Raw genomic sequence first — 27,150 nt, forward strand, 5'->3', positions numbered from 1 at the left:
GTGATCATTCTCCCTTTTAATGCTTTTGATAGTGCTTGCTGGGTAAAATTGGGTTTTTGGGGTAAGCGCGCTCTCAACGCAAAGTTCACTTGTTGTAATGTCATCAGTGGATTGCCCTCCAGAATGTCAAAAGCCCGCAAAATAACTTCTTCGTCAGTTTTCAGATTGTATAATCCAACTTTTCGTAAATTTTCATATCTCCCACGTCGCACAATTGTATACGCAGTGTTCCGATTTATTCCCAAACAGTCGGCCAAAGCTATATAATCTTCTCCACGGGAATGCGATTCGATTAGACGTCGTTTGTCGATACATGAAATTTTTTTATACATGGCCATTTTGAGCGTGATTCAATTGGAATTTCGCGATTTCAAAAGAACTTATGAACACACAGTTGAGCATGCATTATTTCTTGACTTTCAATTGAAAATACGTTATGTTCAAAAGATGTCACTAACATTTTAATAGTAAAAAAAATGGATTTCTTGAGCTACGCCTGGGATCCCATCTGAGAGCCTGATTACAAAACTTTGACATGTTAAGCCGTATGAATTGTTCGATCCTTGATAAATTCTTAGCAGCCGCGTGGGTCGTCTTCACTCTTCCAACATTGGCAGTTTTGATTTCACACCAATAATGTGCTTTTTGAACTCAAAAATTAAGCAAAAGTTGACTGATAAGTTTCAGTTTTTAAGTCTTCTTTCTAACTGGATTCCTGGTTCAATCATTTTTATCCATTTACTTAAAGGCAATTAAATTTAGCAGTTAAAACTTTTCGAGGAGTTTGCCGAACATTTGTAGCTTATCCTGGTCAAAGATCATGATCAAGCTTTCTTCTCGACTAAGTTGAGCCTTTGCCTATGTTTAGATTTTGCTGGCGACTATGTTCAGATCTTGTTCTTGATGTCAAACCCCGCGAGGAATTTGAATTTTGATCTTCAGCTGTGAAATCAGAGTGCGTCTTTGGAAGTCGTAACATTCGTGACACTCTCTGGACACCCTGTCATTTTTTATGCCACTCGAGTTTATTTATGCAGATCTGTGGCTATGAATGTTTCCACGAACTCTGATATCCCATCAGTGCTGAAAATCTCTGTTCCAGCTGCGACAATCAGTCTAATAACTAATGTGATTTTTGCACCAAAAACTTATTCTCGCTATAAATTTTATCACATAGATTCTAACTTACAGAAAAACTTTTTGCCTCTTTCAAAAATAGCCGTAGCTCCACCGTCTGGCTTTTCTGCCGTTTCCATTACACGGAATGAAATTATCAAATCTATTGTGTAATCATTAATGAAATATGAGATGAAAATGAGCTTATAATTAGGCACTGAAAACCAGATGCCAATGTTTAAAAATTTTCAAATTGTTTTTAGCTGAGCCAAAAAATTATTCAATAAGAAAAACAAAATTTATTTTAATTCGACTTAACTAAAATCAGCATGCTTTTTTATTAAATAATTATTTATAAAATCCGATGTCTCTTTTTTAATCAAAACTTGTTTCATCTTCGGCCTTTTTTTCAATAGTGAAAACTGGAATTTGTCTGTTGGACCTCGGAACTAAAAGATCGTTTCCACTTTGCTGTGAAGATTTGGCCGATGGAGATTCTTTAACATAGCAATTCACGTAAGTTGTCAACTCTCGGTGCTCCACGCCCCTTTTCGTAGGAGAAGCGCGGTTGAAATTGTGCGTAACAGGATTTAAAGTACTTCCATTGTTTTTGGACGTGGTTATGGCGTTCTTGGGTATTTTGGAGAGCCAGTTCCAGGAGCTGCGGAGGAAGTAAACGGAGAACACGATGATTTCGAGGAACTCCATCAGCGTGATTACTGAGATGCCGACCCACAGTCCAAGAACTCCTCCGATCTCAGCAAGCAGCTTCTCAAACTAAACATTCATTCGTATGTCATGAAACAACAATCTACCTAAGTTGCGATTACCCAAAAACATCATTTAAATTTTTTTTGAATTAAATTCAAATCATGAATAGCTGACTGCTGTGCTAATAACAAAGAAAGAGACCGACAACACCGATTGGATTAAAGAAGTCCAGAAAAATCCAAAACGTTTTTTTTCTTCAATTTCCCCTAATTTGCAGTTTTTTTTCGGTAAGGGGCGATTACAACAGGTCAAAAAAAATGGTTTAAAAAATTAGGTCAATCAAAAGAATGTACAAATTGCTGCAGAAACTGAAGCTCTCCTTTTGTCGTTTTGGTTTGAAGAACAGAAAAATCCAGACCAGTTTTCTGTGCACGGAGACAATTTTTTTTAATTTTTTTTTTGCAGCTGGTGAGTAGCGACCGATTGGTTTTAATATGCCGCCACTACGATTTTTGCTGTGGTCAAAATTGGGATGAAAAAGCACTATCTATGCCATAGTTCCTCCTTTCACTATGTGAAATGGACTGAAATGAACTAAATTTGGCAAAGGTATCACAACCTACTTTAAGCATTGATTAACTAAAATAGCATCTTAAATAGTAACTTCAAGAAACGCTTCCAAAGGCAAAACTGATTGGTGGTTAGTGAAAAGGAGACCACTACTATTTTGACCAAATTAAAAACTCTGCCAATGACGTTTTCAGTTCTCATTAGCAAATTGTGCGAAACATAGCCAGCAGACAGTATGAAAGGAGTCATAAACGAAAAGAAACAGAAAAAAAATAACATGTTAGAAAAAAACTTCAAGTTAAAAATGTTTTAAAAAATTTTGCCCTTGAAGTTCTTTGAATTTCAAGGACAATTTAGGTTGAGACTTTTTTGACACACTTTACCCAACTTGACCCAACTTGAGAAAACTGGATCAATAGGTTAAAATGTTTCCGCTGGGAAATCCGAAAGTTAAAATCCACGTTAAAAATCTAGAAATTGATCACGTTTTTCATGACCTTTACACTTTTGCTGTTCGATAAAAATTGGCCTTACTTTAATTCAACGAAAGGAGCTGAACTTAAAAAGAATTCAAACGCCAAACCGCAAAAAAATCTAATTTGATCGTGAACAATTTTTCAGACTTCTTCACAAAAAAATCACCATGACCTAAATAAAGAGTGTTCACTAGGTTCATGACTCTAAATAACAATGGAAATGTACCAACCTGTATCTCTGGCTTTTCTGTCTGAATTTCATGGTCATTCACTGCTTCTGTCACGTGAATCGTCGCATACATCGACCTTGAACAATTATTCAGTTGCAATAACTTAAAACTTATAAAGTAATAACCAAACAACAAAGAAAAAAGGCATGAAAGACTTAATAAAGTGGCACAAAAACGGTTAGCCGTTATCAGTTGAACAGGTTTTTCTTGGTATTTTTCCTCGTGAAATAGTGGGCTTATCGCAATGAACATCTTCATGTCTTAAAGCACTGTGGTTCCTTTTTCTGCTTTAAAACACAAACCAGCTAATTATTTTGGGAAGAAAAAAAACAATCAGCAAACTTGATTTATCTGAAGCAAACACCATGTACCATGAATGTTGTTAACTCAGTCAATCGGAATCAGGGGCGGATCTAGGATTTTCACGAGGGGGGGGGCGGATTTTCAAAAAAATTTCGAAAATTTTGACGACCTTTTTTTTTAGGTCGACCAAATTGATTTTCCAAGCTCTCCTAAAGCAGTATTAAAACGCTGTTTTGGCCAATATTTTGAAAAAAAAACAGGTGAAAAGCCATTTTTGAGCTCTTTTTGGAAAATTTTGACAAAAAAATTGCGTTTTTTTGGGCGCGCGCTCCCCCTCAAAGTTAGTATATATTGGCGCCCGAGGCGCCTTTAGAAAAATTTTAGGTTCTGTCGGCCAAAAATGGATTTCTTAAAAAGTACCGAAGGGGGACCCTTTGGGTCGGCAGGGGGTCGAATCCCTGAGGGAGGAAGGCGTCCGCCCCCCCCCCCCCCCTAAGTCCGCACCTGATCGGAATCCTAACTTGCTCTCGAACCCTTGAATTATAATTTAGAAGTCACCTTATCTTGTCGAGTAAATCATTGATGCCATCTTGTTTTTTGATCTCATCGAACCACTTGAGTGGATTATAGTGAATAAAACAAGAGACCAGACTGTATACATTAACATCTGGATTTTTGTTCAAAATCTGTTCACATGAGGGGTATTGTGAACTGTTGAAGAGGTGGGCGAGGTCTGACAGGAATGTCTTGGAGTCGTTGCGCACGAGGGAGTTGCTGCTGCGCATCAAACTCAACAGTTCTGGAACCTATATGAAATAAATAGAAATTATGGAATTTCCCTTTGGTACTATTTTACGACAATCAAACCCTAATAATATCCCAGGATGCTTTCGGCATTACTAAGAGAGGGGAGTGCACGCCGCTCCAAAAATTTGACAACATTCGTTTAAAACGGCTCACAAAGATCAACTAGATTTCAGCAAACTCCGGATAGAAATTGATAAAAATCGAAGATATCGAATTCGCTCGAGCAAATATGAGGATATCAAACGAACAGCCTTTTTGGATTTTCCTAATGCTCCAAAATTATCTCATTTTATGAGACCTATATGCGCCTGTGATGGTCGAGCAATTGAGTGATTATTGCAAAACAAGTTGGATCATTGTTTTAGAAAAATGTTTTCGTCAACACTGCCATCATCAGTCATATAAAACCAACAATTATCCAAAAACCAAATCAAAAAAATTACCGGAAGAAAAAAGAGGGAAAATGAAAACAAAAACAGCAAATTGTGAGTTGGAAAAACAATTTATGATTCTGAGTGATCATCTTGACTAACTAGACATACTATTGAGTTGATGTGTGGGTACTTGGCAGCCGATAGAGCCAACTCGTACTGGGTGTCCCGGCATGGCAAGTGACACCTCTGATCGCACTTATGAGGAACTGCGTGGTCCACTTTACGAGAGGAGTACTGTTGCCAACAGAGATCTAAGAAGAAAAGACGACTTTTGTAAAATGGTTTCCACATTCACTAAGTGGTTCCACTGGCCACTTTTTTTCTACTTTTGTTTTTATGATTCCATTCCACAAATTGGAATTAAGTCGTTTTCCTCCTCCTTCTAAGTTGAACCACTAGTTTGAAAATTTTTGGGCCACTCTAATTTGTCTGGTGATGTTGTTGCCTAAAGTCGTTTGGCTGGCTTTAGAGGTGTTTGATTTCTCTAATTCGGTAGGTTTTTATACAGTGCTTATTGTAGTTATCCCGACAAAACGCATTAAACTTGAATATTAAAATGCATATTTTTCCCGAAGTGAGTTGACCTTAGTTGAAAAACGATGCAGACAAATCTTTTGGCTTTTAGAAGTTCGAATTTTAGGGACTGAAATTGAACGTCTTTTTTTCTCCCCCCCCCCCCCCCCCCCCCACCTTGCACGGTCATCAATTTTTTGATGTAATGAGTAGATTAACAAGGTTAATTATGAAGGTTGAAAATATTTGTCATGGTGCAATTTGTCCGCGCGTCAATTTTCATAACAATAGGAGAATGTGAAAAAAATTGAGTTGTTAAATTTGATGGTGGAGGGAAAGAAAAATGTACCCATCCCCCCACACCGCTATGCAAAATGACGTTTTAATTCACAAAATTTGTAATTAACAGAAAAAAAACATCAACGAACTCGAAGAAAAAAGGAACTTTTTTCAAATTCTGCGCTCAAAATTGTCTTGTGATCTCATCATTTTTCAGAAAAAAATCAGAAAACTGGAAGTTTAAAAACTTAGTTTAAACCATAATTTATAACAACAAGGATATCCAGTTACTGCGCAATAAGCACAGAATTTTCCGACCGTTGTCTTTAAAATAATCAAAAAAAATTCAAATAAGAGTAGTTTCTTTGCGTGGTTTGATAAAAGGATCTGATTTAAAAAATAAAAGTAGGCATATTTGACAGTCAGAGTAAAAGAGGCACTTTGGATAACAGTTTTGCGAGAGAAAAACAAAACAATCATGAAATTGAAACAGTTTTAAAAAAAAATCCAATTGAATCGACGTAATTTTTTTTGAACTTTTGAACTTTTTAAATGCCAGAAAAAAAACGCCAAAATTTTTTCCTCGAGTAAAACTAAACATTCACAGCTTGAAATTAAAGGTCCTAATAGCTCTGCAATAATATGTTTGGCTATAGGAGGCTCCTCTCTTGCACTCATTTTTGCAAACTGGTGGGTTGAAGATTGCAAACCCGTGCTGAAGAAAAAGATTCCCGAGATTTGCAAGCCCACGGAAGTTTTAATTGGCGTCCGTCCAAAATGTTCGAAATATTCTAAAGGCAAAGAAGAGCTGTGAAAGTTGGCTACAATGGTTCCATCAAAAGTAGAGTATGGTTCAGTCTAATAATTATTAGAAAGTAGCCAATATGATCTGGTTTCGCTCTTCAAGCTGAGTTCAAAAAACGATACCAACTTTCAGAGTTGAAAAAATTTTCAAAGAGGAATGTGGATGACATCATGAGAACTGTAAAAGGAGACCCGGTGAATATATCGAACGCTGCAATTAATTTACTTCCTTATCTGCAGATTGCTCTAGAAAAGGCTCACAAAAACAGAAATTTAGAATCTATATTTGTCCAATATTTCCAAACAGAAATAACTTCTTCGATATTCTCGAATCAAACTATTTAATCAATAATTCTGCCTGTTTTATCCAAGCCGCCAGTTCAACCTAAAAATACCAAAACATTTGTGAATAACTGAAAAAAAATTACCACATCCACCCACATGGCTTTTTTATGATAGAAATCCTTGGTTATTGTGTTTTGAGATTAAAACACAAACTTTTGAAGCTTTTTTTTTGCAATTTAATCATGAAAAAAGCCTATCATACAATTTCATGGAATAAAAAAAATGTTTTGCTATTTCGGCACTTTTTTGATACATATAAATGCAAAAAGTTGCTATTTAGTCCCGGAGTGTGGTAAAAAACACTTGTTATGAAATTTCATAGCAAGGGAAAAAAGATTATTTGTGCCATTTTCATATAATCGGTTCTCAGTAATCTAATGGAATGTTGTGAGTGTCTTATAACTTCTCTATTTTTTCGAAAGATTTGCCCTGACGCATGTTTATGAGAAAACTCAGGGTTTGCTTCTTACATCTGGCTTTTGGCCAAAAAAGCAGAGCGTTTTTCAAATTGATGAGGGTGCATTTTTGGTTACTAATATATAACTAGTAACAGTAAGTTGGAACAAACAGAAATAATTACAAAGCGCAATCTACCAATTTTGAGCACTTTTGGATGCAAATTTGAATTGTTACGTAACATTGAGTCATACTTTCTGTCTGACAAATTAGCTTTTGTAAAAAAAAAGTTTTCTGAAATAGCTTATTTGCTCTTTTTAGTTAATTTTGTCTGTTGCTACTTTTTGCAACTCTCTTTAACCACCAGTAGAAATTTGCGGCGACGCAGACATTTTTGTGGATTGCAAACCGACTGCCGAGTTTAGAATCGTTTCAATTTTTTGATTTATTGAAATGTACACTTTTATGTTCATAATATGAACAGCTTTGAAACAATTCGCTCTGAAAGAATGAATGAATAACAGACAAAACCTTTTGTCTCTTAATCTAAGTTTAGTAAATTGCACCATTTGAAAACTGTGGAGTGAGCAATCATGAAAAGATTGCATCTAATCTCTCACAAAAATTGTTACAACACTGATAAGTAAATTGAACTTTGAGTCAAATAACACTTTGAGCACTTAGACATGAAGACATTAGGGCATTTTTGTGCTTGTCGATTACCTCCACATACAAAAGCAAATGGATCATAATTGATTTTTTATGGTGTTTAGGCTTCTCGAATGGCAAATCACAACTCTCAGTCTCGGAGACGAAGATTTTACTTTAAATCACCATTAATTACCATCTGATACCGTCGTTCTCGAGCGAGATCAAATTAGACGTATAACAAAAAAGCTATGAAATATCCCTTCTTCTCGATAAACTAAAGATAGACCCTAGATGCTCATGTGTCTGATGTTTGATAACAACGGATGCAAAAAGTTAGCGTCAGTTATAACTGTGCGCTAAAGTTTCGATGTTTGCAAATTTTATGGATGGACTGTGAGTTTTTGAATGACGACATGTTTGAAACAAAGTCGGTCAAAACAAGAAGCCAGGCCACTTCGGTCGAAAGGTAAAGACGAACCCCCGTCAGAGGTGTTACCAGCTTTGCCGTCATCAGCGTCAAAGAGTGTCACTAACTAACTATACCGTGCTTCTATTGTCACGTGCCCCTATTGCCAATCACTTGCACCAATTGTGAGGAATTATTTCCCCGTGCCAATTGACTTACGATGCGATCCATTTTCGGCCAGCATGCATTTCTGTCTTTGAGGGTAGATGTTTTTATAGAGAACAGACAGAGCACACCCACATTCATCGTAGAGAGAATCCTCGATGCAGAGTTTGCGACACACCTTAAAATCAAATAAAAAATTCTGCAAATCAAATTCTCAAATACATCAAAAATAGCTACAAAAAATCTGGAAAAAGATCGTTTGATACAATCAGTAATCATAGTATTTGTGCAAGATATTTAGTATGCAAAAAATGTTTTAAAAAAATAAGTTTGAGTAAAATTATGAGTATAAGACAAGCCTTTGGTAAGTCGTTAAAAACTATCTCTCACTTTGTCGCTGTATGCCAGTCCATCCAGCTGACGACTCTGAAGAGGCCACACATCGCTACAGTGTTCACGCCTGTTGTCGTACCGAAGAAGTGCCTTCTAAAATCGAGCATAGAAATTTTTAAACTGAAGAATTGATGCATGTCGCATTTTTGCCAAAAAAAATTACCCTATGATATTATTGTAGAAATAAGAAAAGGATAAATCTCATACAATTAATTAGTTCAATTTTAGTTAGAGAGCCCCAATATAAAGTGTTTTTGTAGGAACGTGCTACGTTCCTGATACTACGTTTCTGATACTACCAAAAGCATCTATTTAAGTCTCCAGTTCGTCGCTACTTTATTTTTTTTCAACAGGTTGCATTTTTTGCAATAGAAAAGCATACACAAAAGAGAACCAACAACTTTGTTATTATGTCATTAACAACTATCTCGAAAAAAATTATCAATAAACTCAAGAAACAACGAACTGTGTTCAAATTTTGAAGGAATCATACTCTAGATCCAATTTACCTGGTTGAATCTGATAAGGGCATCGATGCCCAGAGGCGTGAACAACCCTCTGTCTTCGGCAAAAGAGGGCAGTTGGTTTGCATCGTGAACAGATATGCGGATTGCTTTAGTGGCTGCTCTCGCTTTTTCGGAGGTCTCGGGCAACCTCACTTTTAACTTGAGACCTAAATGATTCATTGTTAGATTGGTTTCTGTAAAAGTAAGTATGAAAGATTGGTCCAGTGATTTTTTGCAAAACGGAAAAGGACAGCCACCGAAGATTTTAAGGCAACTGATACTTGCTCTTTAGAAACGCAGAAATAATTAGATATTCTTTTAATTCTGCTATCTGACGTTTTTTGGCGTCATAAGTTGTAAGTCATGCTGAGCAGGTTCCCAGAGAACTAATTTGAGCCCATTAATTCGAATTTTTTTGTAATGTTCGCGAAAATGTTTACACAGCAAGAACATCTCTAAAACAGGTTATGAGATACTGTCTAATTCAGGCCAGAATCTTCAGGCCAGAATCTCATAAGATACTTGCTCGTTGAAATCAAAAAGCAACTTGTCCCGTGACTGTAGCAAAGATGTTAGGCTAGATATCTTGTTACTGTCGGTTTCTAGACTGGAAAACTTTGTTGAGCGAAACTCTTTTAGCGACCTTATATCTCATTCTTCCTTATTTTTGGTATACTTTTGATAAATTCAAACCCTACGTCAAAGATTCTATTTTTTTGTGTATTTCAGAGCTTCAGTATAACAAAAATATCAAAAGCATATAAGAAACGGTAAGAAATGTGTTTCAAATGACAGCCCCACACCCCGCATAAAAGAAATTATATTAGGTCATCGATTTATTTTACCTGGGGCTTTATTCGAAAATATTGCTTGTTATTGCTAATGCGTTTTTTCTGGGGAGGCAACTAAAAAATTACATAATAAAATGAAATCTTCCTTGAACCCTCAACTTACCAGGGAGTCCCTTCGGCGAGTCTTGTGGCGTGTCAGAATATTCGGGAGACTGGAAGGTGAAACAGTTGCCATAAGAGTCACTCTTCTGAACTGAAAAGTCACTGAAACAAACAAGAAGCTGCAGCTTTCCGAAAAGCACAAAGTTACGCAAAATGCCGAAACAAGACGATGTTTAACGCAAAGCGTATCAAAATTTACCAAAAACAGAACTTCGGAGTACGTTTTTTGGCAAAAAAAAATATTTATGAGAAGCATTTTACGGTAGCTACTTTTTTCAGCTTCCACCCTTCGTGAATACGAACAACAGTTTTCTGAACATACAAATTTTCGAACAATCGTAATTAAGTTTATTCAAATCTGGTTATTTGTTAACTTTGCCATGATCCAATGTATTTCATAACATCAGAGAAGCTTTTAAATAGGCTTTCATAAGTTTAATTTGCAGAGAAAATGAAAAAAAAAAGAGTTTCGGGTAAAACACAATCAACGTAACCTGAAATTGCATGGCTTCCCTCTGAAAGAGCAGTCGAAGAAGTAGCTCTCCGGGTGGAGTTTGGACATGGCGTATGACTTGTGGGGTCCAGAGTATGACATCATTTCTTGCAATTCCAGGAAATCGGAGAAGTTGTAGCGTCCGGGGTAGCGCATAGAGAAAAAGTAGGGGCATGCACTGACCATTGTGGAAATTTTAATTATTATTTCAGCAAAAAAAATCTGCAATTGCTCCAAAACTGAGTCCACTTTGTTTGAATGGCGAGGGCGCACGATCCCACCTTTAAACCCGTCACTGCTTTAACATACTTTAATCAACATACTTGCAATGCTTCTTCTATATTTGTTGGATTTTCAGAAGAAAAAAAATATTTATTTTTCCATGTTTAAATAGTGCTCCTCTAAAATACATTGAATCCAAAAAATCTTTTGAAATACATTAAATCCAAAAACCGATCGATTTTTTAGATACCATTAATAATTATAATCTGACACAAAAGATAAGATGCCGTTTTGTTTTTAATTGTCTGATGTATTTGTTGCCCCTACATGTAATCGGTGATGTTGAACATCTGTTCCTTTAGTTCGTACCAGATGTCGACCATGTGTTCGGCGGAGATGTTGCCGACGTTGTAGGCCTCCATGATCTCGGGGATCTTGTTGATATCCGTCTCTGTGCTGATATCCACTGAAACAAAAGACGACACAGGAGGTCATGCTCGAATTGCTATTTCTAGACAAAAAAACTGAATAATAAAGCTGTTTATCTTTAGACAAGCTACAGGTTTTAGCTACCGACTTTGGATTTAAAAAAAACTATTGAACGTGAACCTATAAAAAAGCAAATATAAACTTTTTCATCGTTACTCAGGAAGGCTAAGTTACTCAAGTACAGTCTGAGATAGACTTTAGGAGTCCGCTTTCAACTGACCTTGCTGAGCTGTGATGTGTTCTTTCGCCAGTTTAGTCAATTCCACGAAGTATGGACTCGGCTCAACATCATCAGGAACAAAGAACTCACTGCAAAAGGTAATATACGGAAATTGGGGCAATTTTTCCTCCCTCAGCGCAATTGAAACTGTCTTTCCATAACTCAGATATTGACCAATCAGTGTCCAGCACTGGCTGCTGACCATAAACATGGACAGAAAGAAGGTCAGGATCCAGAAGATTGACCTTTTACGCGGTCCCGATCCAATTCTCTCCATTCCATGGGCGGTGGAGTCCTCGAGGAGCAAGGAAATTTCCTGAATGAAAAGATGCAAAAATTTCATTCTGGCGCTTTTGTTTCCGCTTCTGGAATCCATGAAATTAATATCAGAGTTTGTATGCTAAAGTTTCCAAATTTTCTAAGCTAAAAATTCCGAAATCGGGTGGTCTGAATAATGAAGGAAGAATTGTAAGAATCAAAATTGTTTCTTCGTCTGTTTGGATCAGCAAAACAGATTTATATTGACAACATTGTCCATTATTAGCCTGACCAGAAAACTCATTGGGCGGAAAGTTACTCCTCCTGATAAAAAATGTTTTCTGGGGTAAAGCAATATTTTACATTAACTGTAAAGGTATTATTGAGATTTAACACAGTGGCTTGTTTTTTTACAAACCATTTTAAAGGAAATTGCATAGTTTTTAACTCAATGGGTTCTTTATTTTAAAAGTGGAAAAACGTAAATTGGATGCAAAAAGAAGCAAAAATGAACTTGTAGTAAAATAAGAAACATTACTCGAGGGAAATAACTGTCGAATTTGCGTCATTTTGTTCAGTGAAAGGAGCTTTTCAACTCAAGTACAATGCAAGAGTAGTTGTCATTTGAACGCTCAAAGCAGATGTTAAAAAAACCACTACCGTGAAAAAAAAATTGTTCACGCCACAATGGTTAAGTTGCTAGGGTACAGATCTTCGCCTTTTTTCTTTACGGATAAATAAACGGTAATTTGTGTCGCAAAAGTAGCGGAACTGGAACTTTTACACTTTTGTTAATTAGATAAAAGTAATTTAATATGAGATGCTAATAGGTTGGAGACTGCACAAAAACTGCACCTGGGGCTCGTTAAACTTATTTGAAGTATCTTTTGAGATCCCTTTGGGAATCTAACAAGGAAAAGGAGACTTTATATTATACAATATAACTCATTACTGCGTTCACAATTCACCGCATATTTCGGAGGTTCGTCTTTTTTACAAAAAAAACTGAAAACAGACCTAATTAAGTTAAAGTATGTAGGCAGACCAAAAACATGTCAATCGATATTTGAGTTTGACAACGGCTCATTGAAATTGAAGTATGCTCGCTATTTGATCTGCATATGTTGTCAATTAGAGAGTTTGAACCAACCAGTCCCGATGCAAAAATAATCCAATTGCTATCTGATGTTACATTAGGCAAATTATTTCCCCAGTGATCACAGATTTTCTAAAATGAAGTTGGACCAAAATTTACAAAAGAAAAGATTTGGTTTTATTTCATGTAAAGAGAACGGCATTCCTGCGCAAACCTTTCAATATTGACATACGGTTGGAATCAAAAAACACGGACTGATTATTAGTTACCCCCGGATAGGGTTATCGTACTCAATTTTTGACGATAGATGCAATATATTCCGAGAAAGTCAGAAGAAAACGTTGAAACTTTCAATGGTTTAAGTAGTATATGTTGGGGCAGTTCAAGGGGGGGGGGGCTGAGGACCCCCATGTATTAACATAGGCTATAGAGTATCCGGTCCTCACCCTATGTATTAACATAGGCTATAGATTTCCCAATGTATTAAGATAGGGAATAGGTTTCCCAATGTATTAAGATACGAGGTTTCAGATGGTAAGATGGTAAGTTTCAGAAAATTTTTCGGCGCCCGAATTTCCCATGTATAGATTTCCCTATGTCTAAGAAATTCTTTGTAGGTAATTAAGAACTCATTAGGGAATAGATTTCCCTATGTATTAAGATAGGGAATAGGTTTCCTATGTATTAGGATGGTAAGGTTTCAGATGGTAAGATGGTAAAGTTTCAGATGGTAAGTTTCAAAAAAATTTTGGCAACCGAGTTTTTTGAGCTCGATTTTGCCGATACTTGCGTTTCTTAGCTAGCTTCTACTGTTTAGATGTTTTGGTTATTGTTTTATAGGTTTGATTCAACGAGAAAGCTATCTAAAAGCCATATTGAAACCTAACGAAACTTCGAGAAAAAAATCATATTTTTTGAAAAAAAATTTGGTGCTTGTGTGGAAATGTCTAGTTTTTTCGCAAAAATTATAGCTCGGATTATCTAATTGTTAGTTAATACTGGTTAATTACGTGTAGGTTGTGAAACTAAGGTTATTTCATCAGTTTTCTTGTACATGGTAAGTCAATGGTAAGAGTTTTTGGGCAAAAACTTGGAGTTTTTGTCACAAAAATTGAAAATTTTTCTTAAAAACTTTAAAACACAAAGTTTTATTGTAATTCGATCTAATTTATTGGATAATCCTATTTTCTATCTACCTGAATTTATGCCGAAACCTACTGAAACTTCGAAAAAAGTCAAATTTTTGGAAAAAATTGCAAAAAAAATTCAAGTTTTTGGGAAAAAAATGCAAAAATTTCAAAGTTTCGGAATAAACTGCAAATTTTTGAAAAGAACTGCAAAAATCTGAAGATTTTGGCTACTGTTTTGTTGCTTCTGATCTAATTGAACAAAAAGTAAATACGTTTAGAGTTTAAAATTAGGCTCAAATTGTATTTCAATTGGTATCATGTTGAGACACTGATACAAAACTTTGAATAGAAATATGGATTTTTCCAAATTTTTCACACAAAAAATTGAAATACGATAAATTTTAGCATTATTTGAGTAACAAAGCGGGTTATTTAATGCTCTCAACATTAACAAGAAAGCTCATAAAAGCTGAATCGAAATTGAAATTTGCGGAAGATAGTGAAAATAACCGTAATTTTCGAGAAAGTAAAATAAAAATTATTCAAATTTGTCAAAAAATTTCCATTTCAACCTTTTAAATGGATAATTAACTGATTTTTTGTCCAATTCAGGGAGAATTGAAATAGAACTCTTAATACAAATGAACATTAAGAGCAATATTTCATAAAAATTCTAGATTTTTGCTCAATGATTAACCCAAATTTGTACAAAAATTACAAATTCAGAGAAGTTATTCATCTTAATAGTACAGAATTTCAGTTCAATGATGAAAAATGAGCAGTTAATTGCAACAATTTGATTAAAATGAGATAAATTTTTCTCAAAAATTTATTCGATATTGGTTCAAATTCAACAAAATCTTCTTCATAACTGATGATTATCTCTCTGTTGCTTCTGCAACATAATTTTCACGATTTTCCGTAGAAATGTTCTATTCTTAAAGTTTATTCTTACTTTCAGCTTAATACATGGTTTCGCTATTGAACACACTTTGCCGGAAAATTTAGTCAGAACTGGAGAATTTAGGGGGAAAACAGTATCAATCGAACGAATAATTTGCTAGCAGAGATGAAATTAGAACTAATACCGTCTGATGATTTGATAAAAATTGTAAATGTCTGCCTCAAGTTTCCCTTAATAGGTGCTACAGTAAACTATTTAAGCAAAAATACAACTTTTGGGATAAATATCTATCACTTTTTTGGAAAAATAGTCAATTTTTCATGATTTTCTGTTGAAATGCTCTATGCTTTAAGGTTATTCCTGCTTTCTGCTTAATGCATGTTTTCGCTATTGAACACATTTTGCAAGAAAATTTAGTCAAAACTGGAGAATTTAGGAGGAAAATGGTATCAATTGAACGAACAATTTGCTGGCAAAGATGAAATTAGAACTGATACCGTCTGATTATTATGATAAAAATTGTAAATGTCTTCCTCAAGTTTCCCTTTTTAGAGGCTACAGTAAACTATTTAAGCAAAAATTTAACTTATGGGATCAATAATTATCATTTTTCTGGAAAACAAAGTCAATTTTTTATGATTTTCTCTAGAAATGCTCTATGTTTTAAGGTTTTCCTTGCTTTCTGCTTAATGCATGTTTTCGCTATTGAACACACTTGGCAAGAAAACTTAGTCAGAACTGGAGAATTTAGGAGAAAAATAGTATCAATTGAACAAACAATTTGCTAGCAGAGATGAAAATAGAATTGACACCATCTGATTATTACGATAAAAATTGTAATTGTCTTCCTCAAAGTTGTCTTGATAGGTGCTAGAGTAACTTATTTCAGCAAAATTACAATTTTTGTGTCAATAACTATCACTTTTCTTGCAAAACAAATATTGAATAGCTTTTTTTTCTTATTTAAAAAGGAATTTTTCTCAAAAATATCGAATTGAGAAAGAATCGGTGCTGGTTAAAACATTCAAAAAAAATATGTAAAAAATGAGAATATAAATGTGTTTTTACAATTTAAGAACAAATTAGGAGCAGCTCTATTAGTTATATTCTGAAAACCTCCGGAAATACGCAAAGGAACCTAGTTCTTAACATCTACAATATCCAAAAACTTCTAAAAGAGCGCGTCTCAAAAAACGATTAAGCAAAGGAAATCAAGGTGCAAACTGGAACAATTGTGTAATTTTCGGATTTTTATTAAGCAAAAGAAAACTCTATATAGTTTAAAAAAAATAATGAAATGTAGATCTTGAAAGCTTTTTTTGCTTATGCTTCATGTATTTTCTTCCAAAAGATGTCGGATTGAGTTTACTTTACAAACACTATCCTCAAAACATCTGATTTTTCATAAAAAGTTACCTTATATATCAAAGGATAACAAACTTTTCTAATGAATTACACATAAATACCAATCTTTGACACTTTTTATGTTGGAGTTTCTCTCAAAATATGGTTTATAAGCTAAATTTTAGTAAAATTATGTCAAAACTTTTATTGAATTAAATGGAGTTTCTATCTCATTTTCTCAGTTTCTAAAATTGAGAATTACTTGAAAATTGAACTTTTGATGGAAAAATATATCGTTTCAACGACCGTTCAACAATCCGAAGCTGAATTAATACCACGAAGCCTTTGCTAAACGTCTTAAAATTATTTTCTCTACTTGATAATATATATTGCTGTTTCAACTCTAAATTTCTTTTTTGAAGTAAATTTTGGGTTGAGAACGATGTATACTATTATCTTGAAATTTTCAAATGTCAGCAAAACATACAGTTTCAAGGTCAGTTATCAATTCCTTTTCTGAAATGTAGAAAAAAAGCAAAAAAAAACCATAATTCTTAGTAAATCAATCTCCAATATCTGCTACGCACTACTCTAAGATTACTTTTACAACCACTAAGCAAGGAAAACTTTAAATTGGTTACTAGGTAAAACCTTTCAATAAATCAATGTTTTTATAAATATCCAGTTTTTTATAGTTTTTCAACAAATACTTAAGCACTCCTTAGCGTAGGTGATTCACTTTTACTACAAATTTATCGCAACAAAATCTCCGCAAGCTTGCAACTAATGGAGTTTTTACTGTAGTTTAAAGATTTTCGGATTGATTTCCGTCGAAACTTTCACGACAATTTGAACTCGATTGTTGCTGGTTTTACCCTCAATCAGAACTTTTGAATATGACAGAACAAGAATAAGGACAAAAAAGTGTAAATTTTTCACTAAAAAAATTTCAAATATAGTGTATAGACTTTTCAGACTCAGTAAAAAAATTATTATTCAAAGTATTTACTACTATGTTTTTCTTAAAAATATATCAATTTTACCTTCTCTTGGAGTGTTTTTTGAGACTGCCGAGCACATACTTTAACATTATATTGACACTGCTTCTTCTTGATATGATTAGTAAGTTCCTCGCTGCTAAATGTATAAAAATTACAATTGGAACACTTTAAAACGTCACAGTGCTTTTGATGTCTTGACGCATCTTTACGTGTGTATTCTCTTCCACATTCAAGACATGCAATTTTTTTGTTTCTATTAAGTAACGACATCTCAATAGGAAGAAAAAGAAAAAAATGGGAGATTTAGAATGTCCCAAATTTTCAGTAAAGAAAATTGAACAGGTTCAAAAAATGAGTAAAAGTGAATAAAAACAGCAAATTTCTTGAACAATTGTTTTTGACGTGAAAGAAAATCAGAATCGATACGCTATTTAGCCTAGCTGAAATGAAAATCGTCCAATCTAACCATGGAGTTTTCAAAAATTTGCTATCAACCAATCAGAATCGAGCATTCATTTTAAGGAAATTTTTAATTTTTTTCCGATACCAACCAATCAGAATCGAGCTTCAATGGTCATGGAATTTTTAAAAAAAATTTATGTCAACCAATCGAAACTGATTTCTACTTCTCATGGGTTTTTCAATAGTTTTGATATCGTTTGTAGATATCAAGGATTTCTTCACAGGTAGTATTTGTGATAATAACCAATCAGAATGAAGTATTCACAGATTTTAAAATATTTTGTAGATCAGAACCAAACTTTATTTATGAAACTTCCCAATCAATCAATTTAATTAAATTGTTCTAACATAACTAAGATATAAAATTTGATACCTTAGAGAGATAAATGAGATTTCTTGTCTGGTTTATATTGTTTTTTCGATGCTGAAATCAAATTTTGAAATTTCAATCAAAATTTTTTCGATTTGTTCTATTTCTAACCAGTGAAAAGAGAAATTACCGAAATATACATTTTGTTGTTTTCTTTCTGGTATATTGTAATAAAAACAACCGGAAGTTTTTTAAATTTGGATAGTCGATTAAAAGATAATCTGACAACTCTTGATTTTGCATTTGTATCAAATTCAAAACAGTAATCGAAATGATGTTCCTTATCTTCAATATTTGTTTCATAGAATCTTCCATTCTTTTGTTTTTTACTGATTGACCACTCAATTTGAGTTAATTCTTCTAAATATAAACATTGTTGATAAATCTGGCAGTACTCTTCTTTTCTGAATTCTCCTCTCCATCTTTTTAACAGAATTATTGAACTTTCTGTGTTTCTATAAAAGTCAAAACTAATACGATCTCCATGGACGTCATCTGTCCACCACTCTTTTTGGTTTTTGTAGTAGTTCAACCTTAAAATCTGATAAATGTTCATTTCAGACATTGAAAACGCTTTTGATAGAAACATATTTCTTACTGAAATTAACAAAGAAACTTAAAAAAAAACTCGAATTGATGAACCATTTTTTACAAATTTTGCAATCAACATAAAGTGTATTTCCCTTATTCAGAGACTGGTTATTTTTAAGTTAATTCATGTAGCCAATCAAAACCTCAAATTGAGGCAATTGAAAACAACCAATGAAATTCAGATTTTCGAAAAATAATGATAATGTTACAACTAACTATAAATTTAATTCGTAATGTTGTTCAAATAAGACATATTTTACTCAACTTTTGATAAAAGCATTAATTAAATAAATTTTTCTGTAATTTCCTAAACAAATAGTGGAAAATCTATTGATGATTGGATAGAGTTTTATGTCAATTTTGATTAAATTTTCATGTTTTGTCTGACTTTTCCTCAGATATCCCAGCTCTAAATATACACTTTAGTGAGAAAAAATAGTTTTGAACCAATAATATCTCAATTACCAAACATGCAAAACATCACAAAGCTTTACTGAGGCTTACAATTATCAACAAACATAAAGTCTCCCAATATTTGGGACAGTTCTTTGAATTCATTTAAAGTATAGTTGACATATGCAACTTGTTTCATTGCTTCATTCTCTTTTGCAGTAAAGAGTCGAATCTGAATGTAGGATGGCTTGTTCACACTGTACTTCTTCATTGTGAGACACACCCTCCTCATGTTGTATGTTGCTATTTCTTATACTCTATTACAGATCTCCAGCTCCTGATCCATAGTTGATTCTTTGCCAGGTTTGGCTTCATATATAGGTACGAGTCCAAGGTTTTCAGCATCGTGAATAACAGTATTCCGGATTGTCGATAATGCTTCACCTTCTTTTTCACTAATATAGACTTGTTGGGACTTTTCAAATTGTCCCAAATCGTTAATTTTTAATAGTTGGAGGCAGGGCTCAAAATAAAATTTCCCCTTGTAGGATTTTTGGAACCAAACAAATCTCCCAATTCTTGTTTGATTTTTTGAAAACTCAATATAATTGGGACTAGTGTTTTTTCTTGAGTACATTTTCGAAGAACAGACTGATCAGATGAAGAGAAGTGCGAAAAATGATTTTGACATTAATTGAAAATTGAAATAAAATGTATGACTCATCATGATTTCCATTTATGGAGGTAATATCAAATAAGGAAAGTTTTGTATGAAATTTATATATACCGAAATCACGTAGGCGTGACTTCTCCTATATAAATCCACAATTCTCAGCAAAAATCATTCTTCCCAATGGCTGCTGCTATGTGTCAAGCTCTTCCCAGCTTTTATTCAGATTATTGTACAAAATCATTATTTATTTCCGTTTCCAGTGGTTTTTACGAAAAATACATAGTAACACAGGATTATTGTGTCTCTACCTACAACTCTTTATGTTCTTTGGAAAATTGTAAGTTCCATATGGTTTTAATAGGAATATCTCTTAGTCAAATTTTTCAGAGATTAGATAAATATGTATACATATATCAAGAAATTGACTGTCTTAACACTTTGTTCAAACACAGATTCTATTCAAGTATTGTTACGTCAAGCGGAGAAATGTTCAATCAGCTTAGACGAGCTGTTCAACATAAATTGGTGAGGAGCCGAAAAGATGCCTAGTATTGCAAAGAAACGACTAATTCGGAAAAAATTCAAGAGACATTATTTATGTTCCAACCAGAATCTGGCTTCCACACAAACTCTTGGTTCAGCGTTTCTGGATAGAATTCGAAAAATTCAAAACTCAAAATATGAACCTGATTTTTTCAAGATTATTCATTGCTTTATTGATTGTCATGGTTCTGTGCAAAGTGATTATGTAAGCTTTGTGATAAAATAATCAATTGTTTTCAAATTCTTCAAAGTTTACATTGATAAATCTTTAAAAACAAAGCTTTGGTTCAGGAGCACTTTATTCGAATGATAAAAAAAACCAATTTACAATTCAATGGGAAACTTGAAAAAATGTGTAAGAAATCAGAAAATGAGTTAATTTTCGAGTTCCTTGTCACTTTCTTCTTCAAGTGCCACACCATGTTTCCTTCTAAACAGAGCTAAGTTATCCTGTTGAACCTTCAATTTTTCTTTCTTGTACCTTTTATCACGAATTGTTTCAATTTTTCGCCAATCATGTAGGGAAATTCTTAAGGGACTGAAACACTTCTTCGGATCTCTGTAGAAGATATCAAATTCAACCATTTTTTCAAAAATAGTCATTTGTAGTAAATGTTCACTTGTAGGCAAATGAAAACTATTTCCGTATCCCAGATCCACAACTTCATCAAAATATTTTTCATTTGAATCATATGAAAACCCGTACTTTTTTCTCGAAGGTGAGTTAGACATAGCCAATTCTTTTCCAAATTCCCTAACTCTTCTACTCTCGAGTTCTCTCCATTCCGAAAGATCTATGATAATTTGATCACTAGCTTGGGACATTTTAATAAATTTGAGAATCTTGACAGTTTCTGTGCCAATTTCAAACTGGATGCAGTAACTCGCTCGTTCTATTATGATTGGTTTCAAAGTTTGAGATAGATTTCCGTTTCTTCTAAAAATTCTTCTCATGTCGGTAAAATGGACTGAACTGTGCTGAATTTCTCTAGATTTTGCTGAATTTCTCATAAAAAAAACTGAACTCCAAAAATTTGATTGATTGATTGATTGATTGATTTTAATTGCTTATAAAGGATTTTGTAAAATAAGAATTTTTTGTTGACTAAGATTTTTCAAAAGGGAAGAATGTGATTGAAAACTATTCCTATTATATACAACCCTGGTTGCGTATCTTTTTTTTTAAATTTAAAAAACTAGCAAAATAACTAAAATCCACAAATTTTTTTCATCAACGTCATCACCTTAGAGTTAGTTCTGGAATTCTGATTGGTTAATTTTTAGTGATTATTTCTAGAATTTAGAAGATTGAGGAAAATGTAGATGTTAATGTGTAATGACTTTTTATAAAATTCAAGGATTTAATCTGTAGATTCTAAAAGATAGAAGATTCTAGAATTTAATGAATAATGACGGCAATTTCTCTGGTGGAAATATTCCACAACTTTTACTGTTCTATAAAAATTAAAGTGTAATGACGTCATTTTCTCAGGTGGAATTACTTTTTTATTACCTAAAAATTTCAAAAGACACCTTCCTAGCTCTGTAGAGGAATCATGTCAGACCCTCTGAATGGCTTTTTCAAATAGTTTTTCTTAAGATAATTGAATATTTGTTACAAGAAATTTATCAAAAATAATTTTTTCTTGCCTGAATAGTTTTTAACATATAAATATAGATATTTTTTTTTACGTATACCGATCTAAGAATTTTTTTTTTGGTAAAATGCACGTTTTTTTTTGGTTTTTTCAAAAATTATGTTGAATTTTTTTTTTTCATTTCTAAAATGATAAGGCAAAAAACGCAGAACTTTGATGTAAAAAGCATGTTGACTTATCGCTTAGAAAACTTCTAATACCTTGGTTTTCAATTGTTTCTGATCAACAGACATGCAAAAATTAGTTTTCTGAAGGATTTAATTGTGAATAAAAGTTTCATAAAGATTAGCAATGTGCATTACAATTAACTGTGCAAGAAAAATTGTAATGATTTAATTCGGCAAGATGGGAAAAGTGTTTCAATTTTTAGAAGCGTATTCAAAAATTGTTTCACTTTTTTTGTACAAATGCAAAAATTGTTTCAATTTTTTTGACAAAATGCGAAAAGTGTTTTAATTTTTTTTGACAAAATACGAAAATGTTTCAGTTTTTTTGACAAGATGCGAAAAGTGTTTCACCTTTTTTGACAAGATTCGAAAAGTGTTTTACTTTTTTCGATACAATGCGAAAAGTGTTTCAATTTTTTCGACAAAATGCGAAAAGTGTTTTAGTTTTTTCGATAAAATGCAAAATGTGTTTTACTTTTTTCGACAAAATGCGAAAAGTATTTTACTTTTTTCGATAAAATGCGAAAAATAATTCAATTTTTTTGACAAAATGCGAAAAATGTATCAACTTTTTTGATAAAATACGAAAAGTGTTTCAATTTTTTTGACAAGATGCGAAGAATGTTTCAATTTTTTTTGACAAGATGCGAAAAGTGTTTCAATATTTATGACAATTTGCGAAAAGTCTTTCACTTTTTTGACGAAATGCGAAAAGTGTTTCAGTTTTTCTACAAAGTGCGAGAAAACAAGAAAAAGCAAGAAAAAGCTGATAGAGGGATAGCTGACGGAAGAAAAGTTGAAATCAAGGTATTTAGAGCTGAGAGAGGAGGTAGTTGACGGTAGTTAAGTTGAAAACAAAATGATTTTTTGTGAGGAGTTAGGGGTACCTTCAACTCGAATGTGTGGTTTTAACCAATCAGAATTGATTTTCCTTATTTGGATTGTTGTCGTGTCCAATCAGATTTCAGCTTCCTTTTATGGCATTCTTGAATAAAATTTGTGTCCAATCGGAAACAAAGCTCCATTTTGGGTATTGTCGTTTCCAATCACAAAAATGATCATTTTTGTTCTAGTTGTCGTATCCAATCAGAGAAGTTTTTAAGGACTTAAATCTGTCAAAAAAGTAAAAAAATATACACAAAAGAAATTGCAAAAATAATTGACCAAAAGTTGTTTGATGTAAAAATAAGTAAATATTGCTGAAATAAGTAACAAAAGGAAGAAAATTAATAAAAGTAGCATCTCTACAATTTTTTTCATCAAGTTAATTGATTTTTTTGTATGTAATCAATGAGAAAAAGCTTATTTTAGAGTAGATAGTCAAGTTCTTTGATTTTTATGTAAATTTGGGAGGATAACTCAAAGTTGATCAATTTTTCAAAGCAAATCTCTGGAAATCTGATTCCAAACAGAATCAAGCAGGATTTTGAAAAAATTTCCTTAAAATGAATGCTCGATTCTGATTGGTTGATAGCAAATTTTTGAAAAACCCATGGTTAGATTGGATAAATTTATTTTCAGCTAGACTAAAAAGTAAATCCATTCTGATTTTCTTTCACGTTAAAAACAATTGTTCAAGAAATTTACTGTTTTTATTCATTTTTACTCATTTTTTGAGCCTATTCAACTTCTCTTTTCTGAAAATCTGGGACATTCTAAATCTCCCATTTTTTTTCTTTTTCTTCCTATTGAGATGCCGTCACTGAATAGAAACGAAAGAATTGCATGTCTTGATGTGGAAGAGAATACACACGTAAAGATGCGTCAAGACATCGAAGGCACTGTGACGTTTTAAAGTGTTCCAATTGTAATTTTTATACATTTAGCAGCGAGGAACTTACTAATCATATCAAGAAGAAGCAGTGTCAATATAATGTTAAAGTATGTGCTCGGCAGTCTCAAAAAACACTCCAAGAGAATGTAAAATTGATATATTTTTAAGAAAAACATAGTAGTAAATACTTTGAATAATAATTTTTTACTGAGTCTGAAAAGTCTATACACTATATTTGAAATTTTTTTAGTGAAAAATTTACACTTTTTTGTCCTTATTCTTGTTCTGTCATATTCAAAAGTTCTGATTGAGGGTAAAACCAGCAACAATCGAGTTCAAATTGTCGTGAAAGTTTCGACGGAAATCAATCCGAAAATCTTTAAACTACAGTAAAAACTCCATTAGTTGCAAGCTTGCGGAGATTTTGTTGCGATAAATTTGTAGTAAAAGTGAATCACCTACGCTAAGGAGTGCTTAAGTATTTGTTGAAAAACTATAAAAAACTGGATATTTATAAAAACATTGATTTATTGAAAGGTTTTACCTAGTAACCAATTTAAAGTTTTCCTTGCTTAGTGGTTGTAAAAGTAATCTTAGAGTAGTGCGTAGCAGATATTGGGGATTGATTTACTAAGAATTATGGTTTTTTTTTGCTTTTTTTCTACATTTCAGAAAAGGAATTGATAACTGACCTTGAAACTGTATGTTTTGCTGACATTTGAAAATTTCAAGATAATAGTATACATCATTCTCAACCCAAAATTTACTTCAAAATAGAAATTTAGAGTTGAAACACCAATATAAATTATCAAGTAGAGAAAATAATTTTAAGACGTTTAGCAAAAGCTTCGTGGTATTAATTCAGCTTCGGATTGTTGAACGGTCGTTGAAACGATATATTTCTCCATCAAAAGTTCAATTTTCAAGTAATTCTCAATTTTAGAAACTGAGAAAATGAGATAGAAACTCGATTTAATTCAATAAAAGTTTTGACATAATTTTACTAAAATTTAGCTTATAAACCATATTTTGAGAGAAACTCCGACATAAAAAGTGTCAAAGATTGGTATTTATGTGTAATTCATTAGAAAAGTTTGTTATCCTTTGATATAAAAGGTAACTTTTTAAAAAAATCAGATGTTTTGAGGATACTTTTTATAAAGTAAACTCAATCCGAAATCTTTTGGAAGAAGATACATGAAGCATAAAGCAACAACAGCTTTTAAGATCTACATTTCATTATTTTTTTTAAACTATATAGAGTTTTCTTTTGCTTACTAAAAACCCGAAAATTACACAATTGTTCCAGTTTGCACCTTGATTTCCTTTGCTAAATCAATTTTTTGAGACGCGCTCTTTTAGAAGTTTTTAGATTTTGTAGATGTTAAAAACTAGGTTCCCTTGCGTATTTCCGGAGGTTTTCAGAATATAACTAATATAGCTGCTCCTAATTTGTTCTTAAATTGTAAAAACACATTTACATTCTCATTTTTTACATATTTTTTTGAATGTTTTAACCAGCACCGATTCTTCCTCATTTGGATATTTTTGAGAAAACTTCCCTCATAAATAAGAAGAAAAGCTATTTAATATTTATTTTGCAAGAAAAGTGATAGTTATTGACCCAAAAATTGTAATTTTGCTGAAATAATTCACTGTATCAAGACAACCTTGAGGAAGACAATTACAATTTTTATCGTAATAATCAGACGGCGTCAATTCTAATTTCATCTTTACCAGCAAGTTGTTTGTTCAATTGATACTATTTTCCTCCTAAATGCTCCAGTTCTGACTAAATTTTCTTGCGAAGTGTGTTCAATAGCGAAAACATGCATAAAGCAGAAAGCAAGAAAAACCTTAAAACATAGAGCATTTCTAAAGAAAATCATAAAAAATTGACTTCTTTTTCCAGAAAAGTGATAGTTATTGATCCCATAAGTTGTATTTTTACTTAAAAAGTTTACTGTAGCACCTAACAAGGGAAACGTGAGGAAGACATTTACAATTTTATCATAATAGTCAGACGGTAACAGTTCTAATTTCATCTTTGCCAGCAAATTGTTCGTTCAATTGATACTATTTTCCTCCTAAATTCTCCAGTTCTGACTAAATTTTCTTGCAAAATGTGTTCAATAGCGAAAACATGCATTAAGCAGAAAGAAGGAATAACCTTAAAGCATAAAGCATTTCTACAGAAAATCATGAAAAAATGACTATTTTTCCAGAAAAGTGATAGATTTTTATCCCAAAAGTTGTATTTTTGCTTGAATAGTTTACTGTAGCACCTAAGAAGGAAAACTTGAGGAAGACATTTACAATTTTTATCAAAATCATCAGACGGTATCAGTTCTAATTTCATCTCTGCTAGCAAATTATTCGTTCGATTGATACTAAATTCTCCAGTTCTGACTAAATTTTCTGGCAAAGTGTGTTCAATAGCGGAACCATGTATTAAGCCGAAAGTAAGAATAAACTTTAAGAATAGAACATTTCTACGGAAAATCGTGAAAATTATGTTGCAGAAGCAACAGAGAGATAATCATCAGTTATGAAGAAGATTTTGTTGAATTTGAACCAATATCGAATAAATTTTTGAGAAAAATTTATCTCATTTTTAGTCAATTGTAGCAATTAACTGCTCATTTTTCATCATTGAACTGAAATTCTGTACTATAAAGATGAATAACTTCTCTGAATTTGTAATTTTTGTACAAATTTGGGTTAATCATTGAGCAAAAATCTAGAATTTTTATAGAATATTGCTCTTAATGTTCATTTGTATTGAGAGTTCTATTTCAATTCTCCCTGAATTGGTCAAAAAATCAGTTAATTATCCATTTAAAAGGTTGAAATGGAAATTTTTTGACAAATTTGAATAATTTTTATTTTACTTTCTTGAAAATTACCGTTATTTTCACTATCTTCCGCAAGTTTCAATTTCGATTCAGCTTTTATGAGCTTTCTTGTTAATGTTGAGAGCACTAAATAACCCGCTTTGTTACTCAAATAATGCTAAAATTTATCGTATTTCAAATTTTTGTGTGAAAAATTTGGAAAAATCCATATTTCTATTGTGTCAACATGATACCAATTGAAATACAATTTGAGCTTAATTTTAAACTCTAAACGTATTTACTTTTTGTTCAATTAAATCAGAAGCAACAAAACACTAGCCAAAATTTTCAGATTTTTGCAGTTCTTTTCAAAAATTTGCAGTTTATTCCAAAAACTTTGAAATTTTTGCATTTTTTTCCGAAATTTTTGAAATTTTTGTATTTTTTCCCAAAAACTTGAATTTTTTTTG

The 27,150-nt window shown here is 32.7% G+C and overlaps 1 protein-coding gene across 1 annotated transcript in view; it reads right to left on the bottom strand.

Moving 5' to 3' along the window:
• Positions 1–1,435: 1,435 nt before the first annotated feature.
• Positions 1,436–27,150, bottom strand: part of LOC134854074 (degenerin-like protein unc-105) — a 42,139-nt gene continuing 16,424 nt past the window's right edge. The window contains exons 2-12 of the mRNA XM_063870147.1: positions 11,483–11,798; positions 11,100–11,239; positions 10,553–10,704; positions 10,060–10,160; positions 9,109–9,272; positions 8,597–8,692; positions 8,261–8,384; positions 4,756–4,898; positions 3,965–4,212; positions 3,104–3,179; positions 1,436–1,893 (exon numbers count right to left, since the gene is read on the bottom strand). Of these exons, the coding sequence (XP_063726217.1) occupies positions 1,492–1,893; positions 3,104–3,179; positions 3,965–4,212; positions 4,756–4,898; positions 8,261–8,384; positions 8,597–8,692; positions 9,109–9,272; positions 10,060–10,160; positions 10,553–10,704; positions 11,100–11,239; positions 11,483–11,798 (1,962 nt within the window). The 3' untranslated portion in view covers positions 1,436–1,491. The remainder of the gene's footprint in view (positions 1,894–3,103; positions 3,180–3,964; positions 4,213–4,755; positions 4,899–8,260; positions 8,385–8,596; positions 8,693–9,108; positions 9,273–10,059; positions 10,161–10,552; positions 10,705–11,099; positions 11,240–11,482; positions 11,799–27,150) is intronic.

This window comes from Symsagittifera roscoffensis, chromosome 9 (genome assembly GCF_963678635.1).
Source record: "Symsagittifera roscoffensis chromosome 9, txSymRosc1.1, whole genome shotgun sequence".
NCBI lineage: Eukaryota > Metazoa > Xenacoelomorpha > Acoela > Convolutidae > Symsagittifera > Symsagittifera roscoffensis.